Raw genomic sequence first — 23,002 nt, 5'->3', positions numbered from 1 at the left:
TGAAGGAACACATTTGCACTTTCACAAAATGGTGGCATTAAGGAAACTGCATTACCCAGGATCCTGTATAGGTAAGCAGGTTTCCATACCTGGACTAAAGGAAAGGTGATGTCCAGCCTTGTATGAAGAAAAGGTAACGACACAGTGAAAGGGGAGGAGGGAGAGCTTTGATTTGTGCTTTTCATTTCTTTGATTGCTTTCGTTGATTTGTTGCAGATGATCTGGAGCTACCCATGACCGTGCTGTAGGAGATTCTTGTGATACATGATTCTTGTGCCTGAACCCTGGCTGGCATACCCTGTCTGGTATTCGGACCTCGAATACCATTTTCACTGCCTGAAATAAAAAACACTGGTGCAACGTTGAGGAAGAATTCAGTCCTTGAACACTCTGGTGACCCAGCCGCAAGTGTTACAATGGGAAACTATCATTGAACATTTAAGCGCTACAGTATACCTGCCTGTGGTTAATCCGAGCAACCTCCAAAAGCTTTGTGACAATCATGATATCAGAATTTAAATGGATTAATAAAGAGATTTAAGTAAATCGATTTTAATTTTCAGGAAGAAAGCACCATGAGGTCCTGAAGGAGCATGAAGCCACTATCAGACCTCCCTGTTTTGACCATACCTTACTGGATAGTCACATGCCTGACCTATGACCTGTGAAGGGGTATGTCACAGACACTTGCCAAGTGGAGATGACGGTGTGGTTAGTTTCCTACCTACTGATTTTCTGCCTCCGTGTACTTTAGGTAACATTGACTTCCATCAAGTCCAACAGGGAACACATCAGCCAGAAACATATTCCTCAGTGCACTGCCAGTGTCAAAGGCCATTTAAGGGATCAACGAAGCAAGCTCAAGACATCTGCCTGAGCAAGACATCAAGACATCTGGTGGAGCAGGGACATGAGACCTGTCTTGGGATCACTGAAAAAGTACAGATTGTGATCTAAAAAATGCGATATTGTTGGCAGCTTGTCAGAATGTTAAAAATGAAACTGCACATAAGAATGTAGAATCTTCTGAATGTATAATTAATTAATAATAATAATTCCTTACACTTATATAGCACTTTTCTGTACACTCCACTCAAAGCGCTTCATAGGTAATGGGGACTTCCCTCCACCACCACCAATGTGCAGCCCCACCTGGATGATTTGACGGCAGCCATAGTGCACCAGTACTCTCACCACACACCAGCTATCAGTGGGGAGGAAAACAGAGTGATGAAGCCAATTCAATGAGACCATGGCATGGTACAGCACAGAAGGTACAGTATCTTGGATAATAACCAATAATGTGTCCAATGTGGCGAAAGAACCGTTAAAGGATCCAAACAGTGATGCTGATTAGGATATGTCACTAAGCTTGAATTGGTTAATGCATCTCAAGAGCTGAAATATTTAATATTGGAATGGAGTCTCTGCTTTGATTACTCCTTCATGAATTTAGCATGTTATTAACAAAAAAAAAAGTTAGAGAACAATATAGTAATAACGATAACTACCCCATATAATAATTCTTTACACTTGTATAGCGCTTTTCTGGACACTCCACTCAAAGCGCTTCACAGGTATTGGGGACTCCCCTCCACCACCACCAATGTGCAGCCCCCACCTGGGTGATACAAAGGCACCCAAAGTGAGCCAGTACACTCACCACACACCAGCTATGAGTGGGGAGGAGAAGAGTGATTAAATAGAGTGAAGAAATTCATGGGGATTATTAGGAGGCCATGTTTGGTAAAAGCCAAGGGGAAATTTGGCCAGGACACCGGGGTTAATACCCCAATTTTTTATGAGAAATCCTCTGGGTTTTTAATGACCATGGGGAGTCATAACTTGTCAGGACTATGTCTCATCTGAAGGACAGCGCCTTTTTACAGTATAGTGTCCCCATCACTATACACTAGGCATTAGGATGCACACAGACCACAGAGTGAGCGCCCCCTACTGGCCCCACTAATACCTCTTCCAGCAGCAGCCTTAGCTTTCCCAGGAGGTCTCCCATCCAGATACTGACCAGGCTCACACCTGCTGAGCTCCAGTGGGGTTATCAGTTGAAAGTTGCAAGGTGCCCTTTTATGTTCGCTTGGATAACATGATGTACTGTACATGTTATGTCTTCTAGGCAGCCTACAGCAACAGGTAGACAGTAACAATGTTGTCTTGAGAAACACCTTGACAAGTCTGTGCATAAGCAGCGTTTAAACACGTCCGTTTCCCCGGACCATGATTTCAAACTGGGATGCGACAACATCAAGGAACCGTTGACTATAAAAAGGTCATTTCTTGGTTGCCATAAGCAACTGTCTTGGTTTAAATATCCTCAGCCCAAGACATGCATAAACCATTTTCTAACCCACACCAATTCCATCAGGAATACCTGCTACTTACTTCAGCCTACACAACCTACCGTTTCAGAGACACTGATCCACTGGCATAGGGAAAGGAAAAGCAGAAAATAATTCCCTTCTTCATTAGACTTGCCTGCAAATACCAATCATAACTCTTACAGTAGCTGTAAGAGAGACAAGGTATTAAGTAGATCAACCCCGCCATAATGTTAAAAGCTCAAACACAAATGCTAACCTAAAAATATATTTAAAATAAAGCTTATTAAGTAAGTTTTTGGAAGTAATGTGGTATTTTATTAACTTATGACAAGTACACTGTTATACATCTGTGGACTGTTTTTCCTAGCATTCCATTGAATGAACACAAGTATACTGTAAAATGTTATGACCTGTACTATTAAAATCAATGCTGAAATCATTATTCATAGGACGTGAAGATTTGCCATGAGTAACACAGGAATAGACCCTCTGCCTATGTTCTGTAGACAGTATTATTTAAAATGCCCTTCAATACTGTATCCACAATTTCACTGGAACATTTTAACGTATTCATTTAGGAGGTAGCAACTTACTGCAGCACGGTTTTCAGTTTCTTTTAAGCAATTTTGTAAAACAAAAGACGTGTTACACATTATTTTTCAGTATTGTTCTTTGCACTTGTTGCAACAAAATCTTGTAAACAGTATACCTGAAAAGCTCTTGTCTACGCTTGAAGGTGAGTGGACTTGTTTAGATTGCATAAAGAATAAAGCTCTTCGACTTGTGGCAAACGTGCTGCTAATGCAGATATCGTGATAAAGAAAAATACACTGGGAAAAAAAAGGAAACGCAAAGTCTCGGTTAACATTGCGTTTCCTTTCTTCTCTTTTCAGCATGGAATAAACCTTTAACTTGTTCCTTTGCAGCCTATGCATGCTGATGGAGCTACCTACTTGAACTACACTGGAAAAAGTAAGAATGAAGCACCTTGTGCAGTGTGTCATCATTCCAGTGAATGGAAGGCCAATATACCGCATTCTCACAAGGAATTACAGAGATCACTAACACAGGAAGAGAGTGGATCTCCCAGTGTATAAACCAAGTAAAACCAGACAGCACGTCGGACATTAGGTTGAAGACATCAGTGTTCACTGGATGATGGGCTGCTGTTCAGACGGAGAGGCAAAAAACCTGGAGAAATGTTTTTGAAATACTGGCCCAGAACCTACAGTATGTTGGGATCCTGAGTAAGACTACCTATCGGTTTCTCTCACATAAACATGCCATTCATTGACACCATTAAACCTACATAACGCAATTTCAAAACTACAGCACAAATCAATATGCAGGGCTGTTAGAGTTAGGTTTCAAGTTTTCATTCATGCCTGAGCTGTTGGCAACAGAGTTTGAATAAAAATCAGATTTGTTTTTCCAATGTTAATTGCCCTGATCTGGCCCCTAGGGTCTGATCCCATGGGGACAGTCCTCCTGTTCCAAGGGCAACTCTTACTAAAAACTAAATTCCAAAAACGGAAACAACTCATCGAAAGCACGGGAAATGTAGGTTAAGCCAATTTTATATTTAGCCTGAAAAGAAATGGGATTTTCCAGTAAGCTTGGGCAATGCAGCAGGTGGGTAAGAGGTATTTGCTGCTGTCATCGCCTACCAGCTGCAGAGAAACCCGGAGTAAAACACCTTGCAATTTGTTAAAGCTTGTGTTGGAAACGCTGGTGGCACATAATAAAGGCACAGAGGAAACATTCCGTCACGCCACACAGCACACAGATAGCAGGCAGGGCGATAGCGAGCGAGACATTAGCGCTGTAGGAGGCGATAGGAAGAGGAGGGAACCCAATATTCAGCACACAGATTTCGCTCTGAGCAGGCTGTGATTTTCATGTCAGCATCCCACTCAGGACCTCTTGGTATTCCCTTGTAATTCCTGCAGCCAGCCAGCCCCTCCATTTCTGTCTCTCCGTCTCTCTTATGTTTGCCAGCATCTGCTCTATATAACTCATACCAGGCAGGCATGTCAGGGTGGAACAATAAAAGCTATAAACACTATAACAGCGATTAATGATATGTGCCTTCAGAAAGTATTCACCCCTCCCTGACCGAATGCGAACATCGTTGTGTTAGGACCACATTCTGTAATGCGCTGAAATTATTTCCCCCCTCCTCAGTGCACAGGAGGGCAGCACAGTGGCGGAGCGACTTGCTTTGCTGCCTCGCAGTGCTGGGGCCCTGGGCTCAGTTCTGGACCTGGGGAGCGATCTGCATGGGGTTTTGTTCTCCCCACGTTCCCACGGTTTCTCTCCTGGTGTGGGCGTTTCCTGCGGCCCTGGTGTGAGTTTTTGCCTGTGTGTCTGCCCCACGATGGACTGCCATCCCATCCAGGGCGATCCCTGCCTTGCACCCCTTGCTTGCTGCTATAGGCAACGGGTCCCCCACGACCTTGTACGGGATAAAGCCGTTCGAAAATGGATGGATAGATGGATAATTGACTCGACAAACGCAATTATAATTTTTATTTTTATTGTGTAACAAAATGTATGAAAACCTAATATCCTGTTTACAGATGTATTGACCCCCCCCACCTCGCTGCCCCCCAAATCAATATTTTGTAGAAACACCCTTTACAGCAGTTAGAGCACTGGGTTTTTTTGGGCATGTCTGGATCTTTGCACATCTGGATGTTTTGCCTATTCTTTCGTGATTGGTTCAAGCTCCATCAAGTTGGATGAAGGGGGGGGGGCATCAGTATTCCACAATCTTCAAGTCCTTCCACAGATTCTCAGGAGGTTCAAGTCTAGGCTTTAGCCGCCTCACTCAAGGACATTCATCTTCTTGTTCTGAAGACACCCTAGTGACACTTTGGCTGGGTGCTTGGTGTCGTCGTCCTGTTTGAATGAGAATCTTCATCCTAATCTAAGGTCTTTTAATGACTGAAGCAGATTCTCCTTAAGGATTACGTATAAATGGGTTTCTATTCGAGTTTGCAACATAATAAATTTTGGAAAAATCCAAGTAGGATGAATACTTTCACAAGACACCATAAATAACCCAGTTTTAGGACATCAGCACATTCAGTACAACAAGCCAGCTGAGTGCTACCAAGACTTTCATTTCTCTCTCTCAATTCACTGGACGCTTTGTCCTGGCTTATGGGTTACAGGCTGGGAGACACCCAACGATTAACATCTATCCAGCTACAGTGAGAGACTCTGCAGAATCTCTACTCCTAAGAGTAGCTGCGTGGGTGAAAACATCCGATTCTGCTGTGGCTCCCTTGAACCGCAAAACAACCTATAATTACGCAGCTAACGAATCCTGGGCTAATTACCAGCAGCAGGCAATTACCTGTTTCCAGAATGACTGCTTATCACTTCAAGCCTCCTCTTCAATAATTGCCCCTAATTTACACACAGTACTACTCTCCTGCTATAAGTCCCCTCCTCTCTCTGTGAACTGGAGAGAATGGGTTGACATCAGCTGCTTAACTCCCAAGTCTAGGACAAACTACCGGATCACTCTAGTGCCTGACAGGAAACCCAGCGATAATGTGCTTGGTCAACAAAGATTTCAACAGTATTTGTTCATCACTGCTGATCAAACAAATAGTTACTGCAGATATGGTAGTCACACTGAGCTGTGACTCAATGGGGAAAGCATAATAATGGGTTGAGACTATCCGCTGTTCCAGATGTTACGTGTTCATCACACCCCTCACAGAGTGTATCACAGAAAATACTTAAACCTTCAGAAGCCACACTAGATCCGGAGACAGGTCCGATATGATACCTGATTAATGTGTGTGGCATTTTAGTGCATCCTGCTTCAATGAAGAATTCTTCAAATTAAACTATAAGTTCAAACCAACATTACTGCGACAGTGGGCCAACCTGCTCTGCACCATGAAATAATAATAATAATAAACTTTATTTATATAGCGCCTTTAAAGGTGGCTTCTTAAAGTGCTTTACAGAATGACAACAACAATAAATTAAAAAGAACACACAAGATAAAACACAAATTACAATACACAGAGGAGACTGTGTATGGTGGTACTAAGAAAAGCAGAGGGGTGAAGAATGGAACCAGTTAAGTAAAGGCTTTTCTAGAGGGTTTTGAGTCTGGATTTGAAGGAGTTTAGAGAAGGTGACTCTCTGATATCCTTGGGGAGATAGTTCTAGAGCTTGGGGACATAACAGGAGAAGGCCCCGTCACCCATACAATGTAGACAGGCTTGGGGGGACAGTAAGGAGAACAGAATTAGAAGAGCGAAGGTCGCGAGGTGGGGAGTAGGGCAATAATAGTTCAAACAGGTACTGAGGTGCCAAGCCATGCAGAGCCTTATAGGTGAGCATGAGGATTTTAAAGTCTACACGAATTTGACCGGAAGCCAGTGCAAGGACTCCAGGATAGGAGTAATGTGATCATTTGCACCTGGTCAGGATTCTGGCTGCTGAATTTTGGACATACTGCAGTTTGTTCAAAGTAGATTTAGATACCCCAGCAAGTAGAGCATTACAGTAGTCAATTCGAGAGAAATGGCAAATGTGTTGATCAGCTTTTCAGTCAGTTAGTGATAGCATAGGGCACAGTGTAGCGATATTTCTGAGATGAAAAAAATATGTTTTGACAGCATGCTGCACATGTGGATCGAATGTTAAGACAGAATCGAATATAACCCCAAGGTTTTTCAATTTAGATTGAAGCTCAAGTACAGAACAATCTACAGATAGGGTTACAGGACTGGCTTTTACGAAGTTGATGGGGGCTGTCAATAATCATGACTTCAGTCTTGTCGCAGTTAAGATGAAGGAAGTTTTGAGTCATCCAAATTTTTATGTCAGAGATGCAATTAGATAGAATAGAGACAGCCACATCAGTGTCAGGTTTGGTATGGATGTATATTTGAGTATCGTCAGTGTAGAAATGAAAGCTGAGGCCATGTGATCTTAAAAGCTGACCAAGTGGAAACATGTAAATGCTGAAGAGCAAGGGGCCCAGTATTGAGCCCTGAGGAACACCAGACTTAACAAGACTCATTTCAGACCTGTACCCATTAAGAGAGACAAAGTGACAGCGATAAGTGAGGTAAGATTTGAACCATTTGAGAGCAGTGTCAGAAACTCCAAACATAGTCTCAAGATGAGAAAGTAAGATGTTATGGTCAACAGTGTCAAAAGCAGCACTGTGATCAAGAAGGATGAGAATAGAGAGAACCAGAATTTAGAAGCTATTAGAAGATCGTTGGTGACTTTGACTAGGGCAGTTTCTGTGCTGTGAAGTTGACGGAAGCCAGATTAGAGGGGTTTGAAAAGGTTGTTTGTCATGAGGTGGTTATGTAACTGAAGTGTGACAGCACACTCTAGAATTTTTGCAAGAAAGGGTAAGTTGATGGGCGAAAATTGTTAAGATTGTCGAGAGCCATGTTAGGCTCGAGACTGTGTTTGGAGTTTCTGACACTGCTCTCAAATGGTTCAAATGCATTTTAATTCTCTGCTGGCTTGCCTATAGCACAGACTTAGATCAACCCATTCTTAACTGAGTCAGCAAGATGGGGTCCCTGCCGTCTGAGGAAATCCCATAAGTCAAGGTAGCCACTTGGTTGCTTTGGCTGATGGCACAATAGGCAGAAGAACAAGGATTGATACTGCACTACTTTACTGTTCTAAATAAGTCATGGGACAGAGTGAGCACTCATGTTTTAGTGATGTGGGGCTGCAGGCTCTCAATGAGACCAGAACCTTCTTCCTATTATCCAAATTGCTTCACACTAAATACCCACCAAGTGAACCCTGGAACCAAATGCGTTTGCTGTGCTGTTAATGACTTGCATTATGTACAAACTGGTCCAGTTGTGAGTGTGTGCAGACTTGTGTCCATGTGTGTCCTGTGATGGACATGCGTCCTGTACCCAGCCACGCATCTGTTCCTTGCCGGGATAGGCCCCGGCTCTCCTCTGGCCTAGTATTGGATAAAGCTGCTAGAAAATGAATATATGGACCCTTGGGAAATAAATACATTGTCTTAGTCACTGCAGGAGCCAGCTGCTAGATGAGCTAGACAGCAAAAGCCGCAAATTACCCGTAGGGCAGTTCTTGTTTTTTTTATTTATTAAAGATTAGAATTATCAGAAAAACTTAGGAAGTGAGACAGTTGGCTATGCCTTTCTTTTCCACCTTGACTGTAGGTTTATTCTACGTTTGACAAGTTTTTTCAGCAAGTTGAATGCTGCAGTGTGCTCCTCCGCTGACTAACTGAGCCATCACAGCTTCTCTCTTCAGGGCACAGCTGCATATTGGGCTGTAGGGCTGTGTGAGAGGGGTGCTGGGAACAACGGCGTGCGAGTTGACATGGCTCAGCATGAACCTAAATGGATGCCCTCAGATTTGCCTGAAAAATTGACTGAAGAAGAAAGAAATCAGCAGTGTATATGGCAGGTCCACATGCATCATAATGTCACAGCATATCCTACAGCAGAATCTGGGTGCAGCACTGGGAGTTTTTGGGACTTTCTTGTGCTGGATGACACCTGTTTTACAGAGGGGCCCTGGAGGACTGGAGAAAACCCCGGTTGGCAGGATTTAACATGTCCTCTCCACTCGTCACACTGCCAAATCAACATCGCTGTTCATCAGGCTGTGCACACCCGCAACAGCACAGGAAGAGCACTCATTTATAAACCTACTGTACAAAGCTGACAAATCTCCTCCATGCGCAAAGCAGGAAGAAGGGCGGCGGACTTTCAGCCCTACGCCTTACACTGTCTCTCCCAAGTGATGGAAAAAAAATTGAGTTTGATCAGGCTTAATGAGGTGCAGTTTCCTGTCCAAAACACAGATATTTATTTACATCACATATATTTTTATACTCAAGTCCACGTCTGCCTATACACACTTACTCAAAATAAGTCTGAGGCATGAGTCACTGAAGCACCTGGTGCTGGCCTGTGTACAAGACATCAGAAACCTGACATAGCTGAAACTGCCATACAGTGACTGTCAGTCCATTAATCTCCAAGACAGGAAAGCCCAAAGGGAACAGCTAATTAACAACGCCTTTTAATAAACACCCTTGCTGTTCATGTGCTCTCCATGATCAGTAGGAGGAAGCAGAGCAGAGAGGCTGCTTACTGCAAGAACTTTTCCAATCTCGAAGTCAGCAAATAGGTGTGTGTGTGTCATGTTACTGGCAGTGGGGAACTGATCTGATCAGGAAATGATGCAGTTGCTGGTAGCGTGACAATTAAAATACAGATGGTAGTAAAAAATCACCCTCCTCTCTTTACCCACATCTCAAGTTACATTTCCAAGGATGCTCAGACCACTATTTTAAAATACCGATACGTATACATATGTAAAGGATTTGAAATTTAAAAGAATGTTAAAGGACATAAGGGAAAACTACATTTACTACTGGAAAACTGTTGAAAATGATATAGCATGTTTAGAAAAGCTGATGCAGCCCTCACACACAGGGCTCAGTGGGTGTGGAGACTTCAGGGCAGAATCTAGAGCACTGCTTTCCAATCCTGGCCCTGGGTAACCCTGTTTTTTTGTTCCACTTGGGACTTAACTACAGCTGGTAATTGATCTACCTGCTGGTTTACTATTTTTGCACTTAAACCTTGGTTTCAAAAACACCCTGGTTACATTACATTATTTTCAACGGTCTGATTATACTATGTACCATCTCTTCAACTGAAGTGATAAGAAATGTACTCCCTTTCTTCAGACCAAAACAGATGATGAACTGATGATGAACAGACACAACTGTGAACAGCACTATCAGATACTCCCTCACTGTGAGTGTTTTTCTTTCTACTTAAGTCTAATCGGTCACATTTCGGCTGACACACCTGCCTAAGAACAGTTTTGAAATTCACTAAATAGTACAGGGTTGATGCCAATTATGAACCACCATTCAAGTTTTTAAGAGCTAAAACAAATGTAAAAATAGGTCTCAAATGGAAAATTGAAATTAATTAGACAATGATTAAGAACTTAGCTAGAGAAACATCTGGAGGAAACAGGGGCCCCCCACAATCAGGATAAAGAAACATTGATCTAGACCATGGATGGGGAGCCCCAGTCCTTCAGAGCTATACAGTTATCTGCTTTTTATTCCAGCTCTGTTCTTTGCTACCTAACTGGGCAAATTATTTGGATGGGAGATGAACTGCCTGCCGTTTTAAGTCTTAATCAGTTGCTCACTGAAAGGTGTGAGTTAAAACCCATTCTTCAAAGACTGTTGTTGACCCTGATCTAGTCACTTGGGATGTGTAGATCCTGTAAATCTGCTTGATGAGAGGCTGGAAGTCTGTCCACAGCCCTGGAAAGTGATACAACAAGATGCGTACATTACAGCACTGACTCTGGCTTGTCCCTAAACTGCACTTATCACCTCCGACTGCCAAAAAAACATGGGAAATGCCCAGACACCTCTCTCTTCCTTATAGCCAGAGATCAAAAGGCATAAATAAAGAGAAAAGAAAACTACTGGGGTTCTAAGAGAAACATGGAGGTGTGATATAAGGTGGGAATATGAAGCCACACTTAGCTCACAAAGACAAAAGGGGGGGAGAATGAGTATTAAAGGCGTTATACTATATAACATTAAGTAAATGTTTTTAAGTTATTTTCGGCTCTCTGTGCAGATGTGCATCTCTTTCGATGTACAGGCTGTAATTGTTGAATAACAGCAGCGATCCTGGATACGTGCAACAGGTGCCAGTAAAGTGGTCAGAAGACATGCACAAGGCTGCTTTTGTGACAAGGGCGCAAGGCTTTTGTGAGTGGTTGATGTCAGATGGCCCTGTTTCCTGGTTTGTGTGGTTTACCTGTGCAGCTCTCACGGTTTAAACCTGTCACACAAGCTGAGTAACCACAGCTCCATGCTGCAGAGTAAACACAGGGAGCGGAGGGATGTGGGGGTGGGGGCAGTACAACAAGAGCAGGATGGCCCTTACTTACATTTAATCACAGCCTCTCATTTGTTCGTCCAGCATCAGCAGAGAATTCCTCTGCGCCAAAAGGCTGGACCTCCCACTGTAGGCGAATCAATGCACCTAGTTTTCAAACAAGTGATATCACCGTCTGTAACAGACAAGCTGCCAAATAAGCTCAATTCAAAACTGAAATGGGCTTGAATGATGTGGCATGAACAGGTGAGAAATCCCATTTTCTCCTCCGAAGAAATCCGTCTTCTGACAAAACCAAACAAACAGATTATAGACTGCAAGTTTGAATGTGAGAGATTTTCTACAGTGAATGCATTTCCAACCTGGGAGAAGCAAGGGTCAGTTCTCTCTAGTTCAACTCCGTCACCACCTGACAGTGAGAACATATAGGGAGTATAAAAGAAAACCCTGTGTTTCGACCTTCTCATTCGTTCTATTGCAGGATTTTGGCACAACAGCACTCTAATTAGTCAATTAAACAATTTTGTGTACCAAACATTTGCATTCAGCTTTAAGTCACAATAACTCCTTGTACCAAAATACTATACAATAGAGTCTCAACATCTGTAAATTTAACATTAGCAAATGCACTTATTCACGATTGGGCCTGGCTGATAGGGTCTTGTATGGAAGAAGAGCAATGAGTCAAAAGCTGTTCAGCACAACTTTCAAATTAGAGATGCAACAGACCAAGATTGCGAGACGAATGTACCTCGTGAGTGAGCCTCTCCCTGCCCCTGCCCAAGTACCCTCTACCTAGCATCTGCATCTCTACATGGTCTTGTTTTAAATTGTAATGAAAACTTCGGGCTCTGTGTTGGCTGTGTGGCGAATAACAGGCTGGAGCCCACTTTATAGGCAAACCGAGAGTGTCACTGCCCTTTTCATTACAGGGCAGCGTGATAATCACAGAGGCAGAGAGAGAAAATGTACACATCCACCGGAGCAGAGGAGCATTTCATATTGTTTATTTTAGCTGATTACTATAAGTTTGTGAGTAATGTTTTCTTTAAGTTCATTAATGTTATTTTCATTAACTTAAAGCCAATGCATTAGTACTTTAATTATCACATAAGGGTTACCTATGTCTTTTAACCATACATACTTTATATTATTGTACATTATGCGATGGTATAGGAGCCAGACAAAGCAGCTCTGTTAGGCTCTGTTCTGAAGATAATCCCACACATACCAGCCTCACATCTCCAGGATGTGTGTGACTTGTGCCAGGATAAGACTCAAGACTCCTGCAGTGCACTGAGAATGTCCTGTTCACACCCTACTCTGAAACCCAGAGTAAACCGCTCATGTATGAAATAAATGCTGATGAAGTTTTGAGTATGAGAAAGCTTACAAATCAGAAGAGGTCATTACACCTATACAGCACATTTAGAAGTTAACAGCCCCTCGATCTCATCCAGGCATTTCTTGAAAGAAGTCAGGGTGTCAGCTTCAACAACATGGCTTGGCAGCTCGTACTTCAGTCCCACAATCCCCCACCATCTTTCTTCAGCCACATGTTAAAAGTGGTAGAAAACCGCACAAATATGGGGCGATACTAAGAATACAGATAAATACAGATAAAATTATTTGGTTTGGGGGTTTGGGGACTTACTACTGAAACATTACAGACAACCTCTTCTCGGTTATGAATACAGTAATCTACCAAGCTTCCAGTTAGAGATGTGGCTGTTGACATCACTTAGAGCTTGCCGCTTTCTTGCTCATTTTATCAATAATACCGAGGACAGCCGGGTAACTGAACAGGTCTGTCAGAGGTTTGACTCACAGTGAAACAAAAATCATCACTTTATAACAACGGCCCTAATACTGAGCCCTGCGACTGCAACCCCTGTAACCGTGGTGACGCCAACTCACGACAACCAGCTCAGCGTTTCCACCTGCCTGCGCTCACCAGGAAACTAAAACTCACTGCCCCTCTTGCTCGAAAAACATGAGACATTCATATCTGAGAGCAGTTCAAAACATTACACAGCATTTCCACTGCTTTGTGTCTCAACCCGAGAGTACAAGTGACAGTGCTCAGTCTTGATTTACCGGTACAGCACAACAGTGCACAGCAAGTCCTGGAACAGGGAACATCAGCATTTACTTCTTCATATGTAGGATCAGGTTCCCATAAACTGTAGTCATTTGTTACAATAAACAAAGATCACTGACATGTGACTAGACATGTGCTTCAATAGGGGTGAAAACATCTTTCATATATTTACCAATAAAACACACCTGCACTCACATTGTGTTTGATTATGACACTTTCCTTAGCAATATGAATACTTCATAGTATAACGGTCTAAAAAAACTGAGAACCCAAATGAGAAAATTTAAGTTGAAATGTAAAGAATGCGGGTTGAGCAGAATTGTAAGAGAGTGAAAAACTAACAACTGAACAGACAGTGGTCAGGTCAAAGAGAGCAGACTTTTAACTGGAATACCAGTCAGTTCACGTGCCTGCACAGTAATGTCAGTATGCGACACTACAGGCTGTCTGTCTTTAGTGTAATAATAATGGCCAAACCTTGAAACTGTCCCCATGATAAAATTCCATTTGTAAGAGACATTACACCCCCCCCGACAGAGGCATTGGTGTCATCTTGGTAAAGCCGTTCACTGACAATTTAAAAAAATTCTTAATTAGCTCCCCGAACGTTTTTTTCCAACCTTTTTAAAACCATGATTCTTTTCTTATGAATTTCTGAGTTATAAATTTGTTTCCATTCTGAACCCACATTTTTGGGCTGAATGAAAGGAATATCATATTAACAGTAATAAAAGCAAACAATTAACGGTCTTCCGAGCTTTGCCCTCTACTGGAGAGTGCAACTAAGGCCCTCACAGGAAGTTGGTTACTTTATTTTTGATTGCACTGCTACAAAAAAGAAAACAAGAGAAGCAGGAAGTGGTTTTCATGGGCACAAACACTGCTGCTGTCTTGAGCAGATATTAAAGACAGAGCTTGCTGATCTGTGGTCATAGTTAGAGGGGAGGGGGAACAAAACTAGTTCATCAGGGCAAGGCTAGACTCTCACTGCAGAAATATTCACAATAAACTGGCTACCAGATGCTAAGCGTCCCCTAACCTGCCTAAGGACACGACAAACTCTCTCCCTCATACACAAACTAATGTACAAATCCATCTTTACACATTGCCCTTATTGCTAAGGTAGCCTACAGCATTGTACAGAGTGAACTGCAAAGCAAGCTGCAAAAAAACAACCTAGGAAAATAGGTTGAGCTGCCTGAATACATCATGTCAACAGTGCAGTCAAACCCATGTACATTTCCCATTTTAAATGCATATAAATTTGTATACACACATTTAAAGACCTTTAAACAAAGGGTGTAAGAAGGTATAGATCGAATAATACAACAAGTACCCTCCAGAGGTATAATGTCTTTTTAAGAGGATTCTGTCATCATAGATTACCGGGGTGGCTCTGTGGCTAAGGATCTGCGCCTGGGGCTGGAAGGTTGCCAATTCAAATCCCGCAGCCGGCAGAGGAATCCTACTCTGTTGGGCCCTTGAGCAAGGCCCTTAACCCCAACTGTGCCAGGGGCGCTGTACAATGGCTGACCCTGCGCTCTGACCCCAAGCTTCCCTCTCCCCATCTGTGTGTCTGTGTCTCAAGGAGAGCAAGCTGGGGTATGCGAAAAGACTAATTCCTAATGCAAGAAATTGTATAGGGCTGATAAAGTGGTTATGAATATGAATTCCTTTCATGACTCGTGGGAGACACAACCATCTTACAACTTCTCATACTATTTTTGCACACCTTGTTTCACCCTTACTAGGTCTCACTAGGATGACATAGCTAACTTCGAGCAGTGAAATGGATGTCTACACATACAGACAACACTTTACAAACATGACCCCCTCTGGATGTGCAGTTGATTGACACGCATGATGATGTCACGCTAAGACACCAAGTCCTCGCTATTGCGTTTCCCTGCAGGGTGTGTAAAGGGTGTGGGGACCTGTTAGGCCCAAACCAGTTTGTCAACATTGCATTCTGGGCTCCCCGACCACAAGGCTGTGCAGCCCAGCACAGCTCTCAGACCAATCACTGCTCGGCTACAGTACACAGAAGGTCCTGGGAAATCAGGGTCTGCAGGGGAGACCCTGCACTACACAACAGCTGCTTTTCATTCCAGTTCACTTAAAATATTTTAATCGCCTAAAAAAAGTCTACGGCCACAACCATTCCCTCCTGAGTCACTGGATTCAATCACCCTTAAATTATGCAGCAGTACAAATGAAAGGGCAGGTGGATAAATGGTTTGTTGAGATTCTACCTATATGGCCCAGTGCTCGTTTCAAAGGTTAGCAAATACTGCCAAGGTCTCCATACACAATGTAGCACAATTCATTGACAGTTGCTTTGAGAAGCCACTTTGTCTTGCGAAAGCAACCTGGAAAATTAAAATTGATCAAGTGGTTGATGTTGACTCCAGGGCTAGATCAGCCCACAGGACAGTACAGACAGCAACACAGCCACCATTTACCAAGGAAAGAATCCGAATTCCTGGAAGTCTTCACCACATAGTACCAAGAACAATCGCTACTGTCACCTTTTACATCACCTCTGGAAATAGAATACGCCTGCGATTTGGCAAGATGAGACATGACCACCACTGGTATAACTTGTATCCTGATAGAGCTACTTGAAGGGGAGTTCAGGTAATGGCACCATATCACTAGTATTGCCAGGTCCCAAGCCCACAATATCATACTAGTAAAACAAAAAAATACAGTGCAGATGTTTATTTATATACACAAAAAACTATAAATCTATTCACTTCACTCTGAGCTTGGCAGTATTCATAGCAAACCGTGTTAAAGCAGAACACAGAACATCCTTCATCACTGCACCCTGAGGAAATTTGTGTGACAGAGGGTGCTGAATGACAGACGCAGTAATGAGCTCACAGCCTATGACTAACATTCTCAGTAGAAGCCTGCTGGATAAAGCGTCAAACCCAAACCAAGAAGCTCACACTCTAACAGCCCAGTCAGGCACCACGATCTTCCACACACTGTATCAGAAAGTTGCGTTAAACATTTTATAGTCCAAATTGTGACACCCTCTGGTGCCTCCTCCCCTCAGACTCATATTGCACTACATACAAAAACATTAGATAAGATCACTTTATTAACCCTATACAAGTTCTTGCATTATGAATTTGTCTTTTCGCATACCTCAGCTCGCTCACCATGAGACACACGGACATAGAGAGAATCTTAGGGTCAGAGCGCAGGGTCAGCCATTTATACGGCACCCCTGGAGCAGCTGGGGTTAAGGGCCTTGCTCAGGGGCCCAACAGAGTAGGATTCCTCTGCCAGCTGTGGGATTTGAATCGGCAACCTTCCAGCCACAGGCGCAGATCCTTAGCCACAGAGCCACCCCGATCATCCATGATGACAGCACCGTCTTAAAAAGACATTATACCTCTAGAGGGTACTTGTTGTATTATTCGATCTATACCTTCTTATGCCTTTTGTTTAAAGGCCTTTAAATGTATGTATACAAATTTATATGCATTTAAAATGGGAAATGTACATGGGTGTGACCGCACTGTTGACATGATGTATTCAGGCATCTCTGTAACTGCTTTTCCTTGGTTGCTTTTCCGAGGGATTTGAACCGGCAACCTTCCAGCCACAGGCGCAGATCCTTAGCCACAGAGCCACCACTCCACCCATCACTGCACACAGGACTGCATAGTAGGGTAACATGCAGCTATTATTCTATTCAATTACATGGGCAGGGCTCAGAAGCAAGAGGAAGGAATGGCTGACTCAAGCAGGGTTGGTGCATTCACTGCCCTCTGTATTAGCGGTTTGGCTATAGGCATAAGGGCATGAACAGTTTTGGCTCCTGCCTCCATCAGTGAAGTGTTGACTCCCCACACACTTACAAGTCATGTACTCTTTTCAGACTCTGGCTTGCTTTCATTTCCCAGTCTGATGCTGTGAACCCTGAGAGACCCTGGGAAAACTGCGCTTTCTGTTCAGGTGGTCCAGGTCTGAGGAATGATGTGGTAGCCCTTAGCAAACCTTGCAAGATAGTCACCACTTTCACGTCTGGTCTTAAAACTCACATTTGCTCTGACTTTCAATTTGGTTTAATTTAGCGCTTGAGTTTATTCACACCTCTCCATCCTGTTTGTTTTAGTCCAAAGAGAAGAACAGAACAAATTTGAAGAGGGCTCTGTCCAAAGAACAACAATATCAGAACAGGATCAACTGGACACAACACAATGTACTCCTAGATATATTTATTATTAAAAAGTGGTCAAGCGCCTGTCATGATTAAGGCTTTTTATGCTGGAACATTTGATTAGTTTTTAAAATAATTCCAGAGAATACCATACAGTGTTCATCCAATTAAGGCTGCTTTTGTTTTAATGACAGCACCTTGAGATGCTCTTTCATGAAAGTCAGTATATAAAATGAAGGTGGTCATTTCAAACCGTGCAATCCATTGAGTTCATCATTTGATTAAAATGGTTTTGCATGTAGGTGAATCTTCAATCACTGCCCCACTCCTTCCCTCCCGGTCTCACTTCAAAACCTGTTGTACTTCTGGTCTCCTAGCTTGCTGGACCTTGCTTGGAAATGAAACTAATACACCAATTCAGCAGAAACAGAAGCATTGGCCTCTTCCTCCTTTTCTTCCTGCAGAATTAACTTTGCATTTTGAGCCTGATGGTAACAGAACACCGGCGAGCTCTCACCTTTGCAATCCAGGCATTTGAACTGGGCACACAGGTAGCTTTCTACCCTCTCGGCAGGACACTGATGACCCCCATTTATATAGCTGCTTACTCAAGGTACAACAGCAGATCGGCAGCAGGATATTGAACCCACAACCCATCCAACTGCGCATGTAAATACTCACAAAAAGCAGAAAATTAGGTGCCAGAAAGATTTGTTTTGCCAGTCTGTTTCCTTTTAAAAAAGCCCTTCTCCATTCGCATACACAACCTTTTGCATTCCTCGATTTGCAGGGACTACCTATTGACCCTCATTCTATTTAAATTCACTGCTCCACTCAAATTGGACCCTCCCAAAGAGTGTCATCAGGCCAGAAAGACATATGTCAGCCCTTTTGGTTCGAAAACAAAATTACTTTTTAAATATAGACCAATTGAAATGTCCACAATAGGGATTTCCCCACACTGTCTGTGTGGGGTTATCATCTTTGTAGGGACACTGTCTCACATTTCGTCTCCAGGTTGATCGCCTACACACATACAGTACACAGCTGGAGGATAGGAGGACTGAAGGCACAGCGGTAGTCAGTTAGAATCATGCTGGGACATGTTAGATGCCTCATTGGGAGAGCAGGTCTGTCAGCTCTTTTGCAGTATTTAATAACTCTATCAGTGCCTGTGTGCAGCTGCATCACTGTGGCTTGGGGTGGGGACAGTGGGGAATTTTTACCAGAGAAGGCTGTGTTCCTCCTTTCATTTCACCTAGAGAGGTACCGCATGGTGTAATGGAAAGCCATGCACTGTGCTAACCAAGCAAAGACAACAGTTTAACCCGATATCCCTGCCTGTGACATAAACTACGCTGGAATAACCCAGTCCTCCACAGAGAGGGCTATTGCAGCATACTCTTCTGTCTAGAGCTCTCCTCATCTGCACCCAGGAAAGAACAGAACCCTTCATGCACAGCCATGCTCTACAGGAATGCAACTGCCTCACTCACTGTTAGGCTTCTACAGCAAAATGTGTAGGGAAACCATATTTTACACTGTAAGGTACAACTAAATAGTGAAATCCCAAATTGTAAATCTACAGGCTGCAACCCCCCTCACCCGACCGTCTTCTGAACAATTTTGCCGAGAGGGAAAGTTACAGAGAGGTACTTTCACAGGCTTATCGGTTACAGTTGTCCATTAGGGTCATAGCTGTAAATTTGCTTTCGGATCTTGAACAGTTAAATTGGGTTTATAGGTAGTATCAACCCTGTCACAATTTCTGAGTTTCAGAATTGCCCCCTTTCAGGTGTGTTGTCTGAAATGTAACCAATGGGATCTCTGTGGTAGCACTAGGCTTTCATTGTGGGAATGTCTGCTGCATTGTCATTCCCACCTGTCTGAACATCATCAATTGATCACCTCATTCAGAAACAATGGTAAGCAAGTTTAGGAGAGGCTCTGTATGCAGCCAGAAAGGTTTAAGAGTTAACTCAGGTCAAAAGATGCAAATATTATCCCAAAATTGAAACAACCAATCTCAATTAAAAACCAGAGCTAATTAGGGTTATTTTGAACTCAGTTGGAATGCAAACCAGCAGATAGTGGACTCCCTATATCCAGGGCTGGGAACCACCGTGAGCTACAACACTTTTGGTGCAGTTCTGTAAAGAGATTAGGCCTAGACCACATGATGTACGGTTTTTAATGTTTGATTTTTCATAAGGAGATTTAAAACTTCTGCATCCTAACTGAAAGACTGTCGCAATGTTATCTCAATTCAACACACTCAATAGTGAAGCGGCTCCCAAAGGTTCTCATTGTTATTTTAAGTTATTTCGTTTGATCTCTGAGGCTGACGGGCGGATTAATAACAAACTTGGTACACTTAATGACCTCACGTCGCAGTGAGCCCAACCAGCTGTTCCTGGTTTCCAAGGAAACCACCAATCCCGGCCCTCCTCCCCACTCAACAGCCGAACGTCTCCGAAGAAAGCCGAGCGAGGCAGAGGGTTACTAAATTACTTCCGAACTCTACCTGCAGGTTGAGTGCGAAAAGTAGTACCCCGATTAATAACTAGCCTTAACTTGCAGGCTTAACCTCAGTTAAGGACTGCAATATAATACAGAATCCCGTGATTGCAAAACCGATAATATAGCACCGGAGGACGACAGTGAAGCTGCCACCCAACAAGCCACACAGCCAGCTGCTTGTAGCCCAACTTCACTGCTGTGCAAATACAAATACCTAGGAGCTACTGTGTTTTGCGTTCCTGCACAAATTTCCAATCGTTTACCAAATATGATTTATACAAATAATTGTAATAAGTATAACGATCAATAATGAAAGTAGAGGCAACAATAAAAAAAAAAGTGATGAAGGTGCAGGCTGTTTTTTTATCGTGTTCATTGTTTTTTGTTTCTAATTCCAAGATTGAGTGCTGGAGATGCACCCACTGCCGATCTGTTCACATGTATGGGTTACACGCACACACTTGATCTCTCCCAAACGCACTCCTGCTCAGCAGAGTAAACCGACGTTTCACGTGTTGACATATCGAGGACGAAGTAAAATAAACGCAAAACAGTGCTACCTCCGCCAAGCCTCTGCTTCCTGGCACACTTGCGAAGTAAATATCAGCTCAGTTACGCGTAACTCGGTCAAAGTTTTTTTGAATACCGAAGATACAAGTCACTGCTGGCTCAGCGGGCCGGCAGAGCTGTAGTATCTTGCACTGTGCTTCAAGCTAATATTTTAAAACAACCCAGCGCATACTTATCTAACTGTAGAAATGCATTTACTATAGTACAGTGCCGACAATGAGATTCCACTTAACATGTACTCCTATACTTCGTAATATTTTAACAAATAGAAAGTGCACAGGGCCATACCTGTAGTTTCTCTGTGGTGACGAAAATGCATGAAAATCTATTCTAAATAGTAAACTAGAATTAGCAACATTGCAGGCATATTGCTGTTTGCACAGTGCAAGGGCCAAGCGCATATTATTGCTCTGTTTTTGTTTTTCATCCCTACAACAGGTCATTCCTGTTGTAGAGGTAAGGGATTGAATGTGTTTGTACTATTCCTTGATCATGTAATGAGTACACAAAGCTGCCAGATACCGGCTGGAGCTGTCGCCCCCCAACAAAGCTCACCAAGACGGTTACAACAGCACATTGAAACACATCCAAAACATCACAACCGTGCAGAAACAACAAATAGACGCCGTAACAGTACGGAAATGCTTCTAATTACCAAAGCACCACTCGCTCTAGAATACAAAAAACATACTCCTGGGAATCTCACAGTCGTTACACGTGAATCCAAAGTCATAAAAGTGTAAAGAAAGACTTTTTAAACAAAATACTTTTAATATTCGACAACAGCCGAGCGTTCCCAAACGAAAAACACCGCAGATCTCTCCTGTACTTGAGATATATGAACTCAGAGCCAGTCGCTTTCATGTGCGACCGTGTAATCGGTTTAGGAAGAGGGGAAATGGTTGAAAGAAAACCTGCCAAATCCACAGGTGTCCGTGGGCAATGCGCTCACCTTGGTGAAGTACAACATCCACAGCTCGTACAACCTCTCCTTCGAAGCCATTCTCTGGGGCTCTTCGCTCGTGCTAGGTCAGCGATTGGAGTCTTCACAGTGTTAAAACATGCATTTATCTTGTTTATTGTTTAAAAAGAAAGGAGAGAGAAAAGGAGCGCTCTTTAATCCTGAATCATTTTCTTCTGCATCGCCGCCGACCCATGACTTCCTCCAAAGTTAAAACCTGCTCTGGTTTAAAATAAAATCCGGCAACATCAGAAGCGCATCGCGTTCCTTATTGTTATTAGAGTTTCCACTGCGTGTTAAGCAGGAAGAGAGGTCGTGAAAACAGACGCTGCATAGCAAGCGTGGATTTCCTTGCACCCAGGACTCTTTGCTGTTGATGAGCTGGAAGCTAACAGGTTTCCTGGAGCCCGTCTTTTTTTGTCACCCACCCACTTTCTGCGCCACAGCACGACTGTTCATGTGGACGTTAATGTGCGTTTTCGGTGCAATCTTACTGATTCTCTTTAACAACTGTAAAGAAACCCTGGCTCACTGGCCTCCTAGTGGGGTGCGTAACCACAGCCGGCAGGTAACCTTTTTAAAGTCATAGGTGCCTTTTTGAGACCGATATCCTTCTCATGTCCAGTCCCCAATTGAACGGATGTGTGCGCTGAATTGCGATGCAAAGTCTTGAATTTAAACTGTAGTACAGAATATCAAATCCCTGAAGGTCGGGCAAAACGAGGAAGTCCACAAGAAAGTACAGTTTGACTGACGTTTCCTATTGTGGAATACACCTAACTGTTCCAAACGACGCAATGAAGTTAACGTAGAAATATAGTTCAGTACCATTTTAAGAGATAACGTCCATAACACAAATGTACTGCTAATCATATATATATATTTTTTCATTTAATCGCCTCAACTGCAAAATATTTGTAAACGTGTAGCACAATACAATTCCGGTTATCCACTTGGCTTTAGATGGATCTCACAATAGAGTTCCATTTCACAAAACCGTTAATTGTCTGTTGTCTAGAATAAAAGAATGGGTCATTTATTTCCCCCAAACTGTCAGTAATTAATGTCACATGGCAGCTTTGATAAATCATTCCTTTGCCTAGTTGTCTTCATAACACTCGCATATAACACTTGCGGGCTAAATACGCAGGAGTGTATTTTATCTTTACTACTTTATTGTCATCATTGCACCTAAAATTAGAAAGTATGTCATGTGTTTTATTCCGTCACGTAAAAACACCAATTTCCTGTTTCTGTCTGGCAAAAGAGGACACACTAGGGGCCAATCAATATCGTGTACAGTGTGAGCGAAGGTCAAATAGCTGTTTATATTTGTGATCGGATATTTTTGGAGGTTTTTTTAAATCAAAAATAAATAATTATTTCAAAGCTCACGGAAGCGGA

The 23,002-nt window shown here is 42.9% G+C and overlaps 1 protein-coding gene across 1 annotated transcript in view; it reads right to left on the bottom strand.

Annotated features, from left to right (window-relative positions):
- The window catches only part of nbeal2 (neurobeachin-like 2), a 94,077-nt gene extending 71,910 nt beyond the window's left edge, over positions 1–22,167 (bottom strand). The window contains exon 1 of the mRNA XM_069194991.1: positions 21,590–22,167. Coding sequence (XP_069051092.1) covers positions 21,590–21,640 — 51 coding nt within the window. The 5' untranslated portion in view covers positions 21,641–22,167. The remainder of the gene's footprint in view (positions 1–21,589) is intronic.
- Positions 22,168–23,002: the final 835 nt, after the last annotated feature.

The sequence above is a fragment of the Lepisosteus oculatus genome, chromosome 10, assembly GCF_040954835.1.
Source record: "Lepisosteus oculatus isolate fLepOcu1 chromosome 10, fLepOcu1.hap2, whole genome shotgun sequence".
Taxonomy (NCBI): Eukaryota; Metazoa; Chordata; class Actinopteri; order Semionotiformes; family Lepisosteidae; genus Lepisosteus; species Lepisosteus oculatus.
The sequence above is the reverse complement of the archived record's forward strand: the minus strand, read 5'-3'. Positions and strand labels throughout refer to the sequence as shown.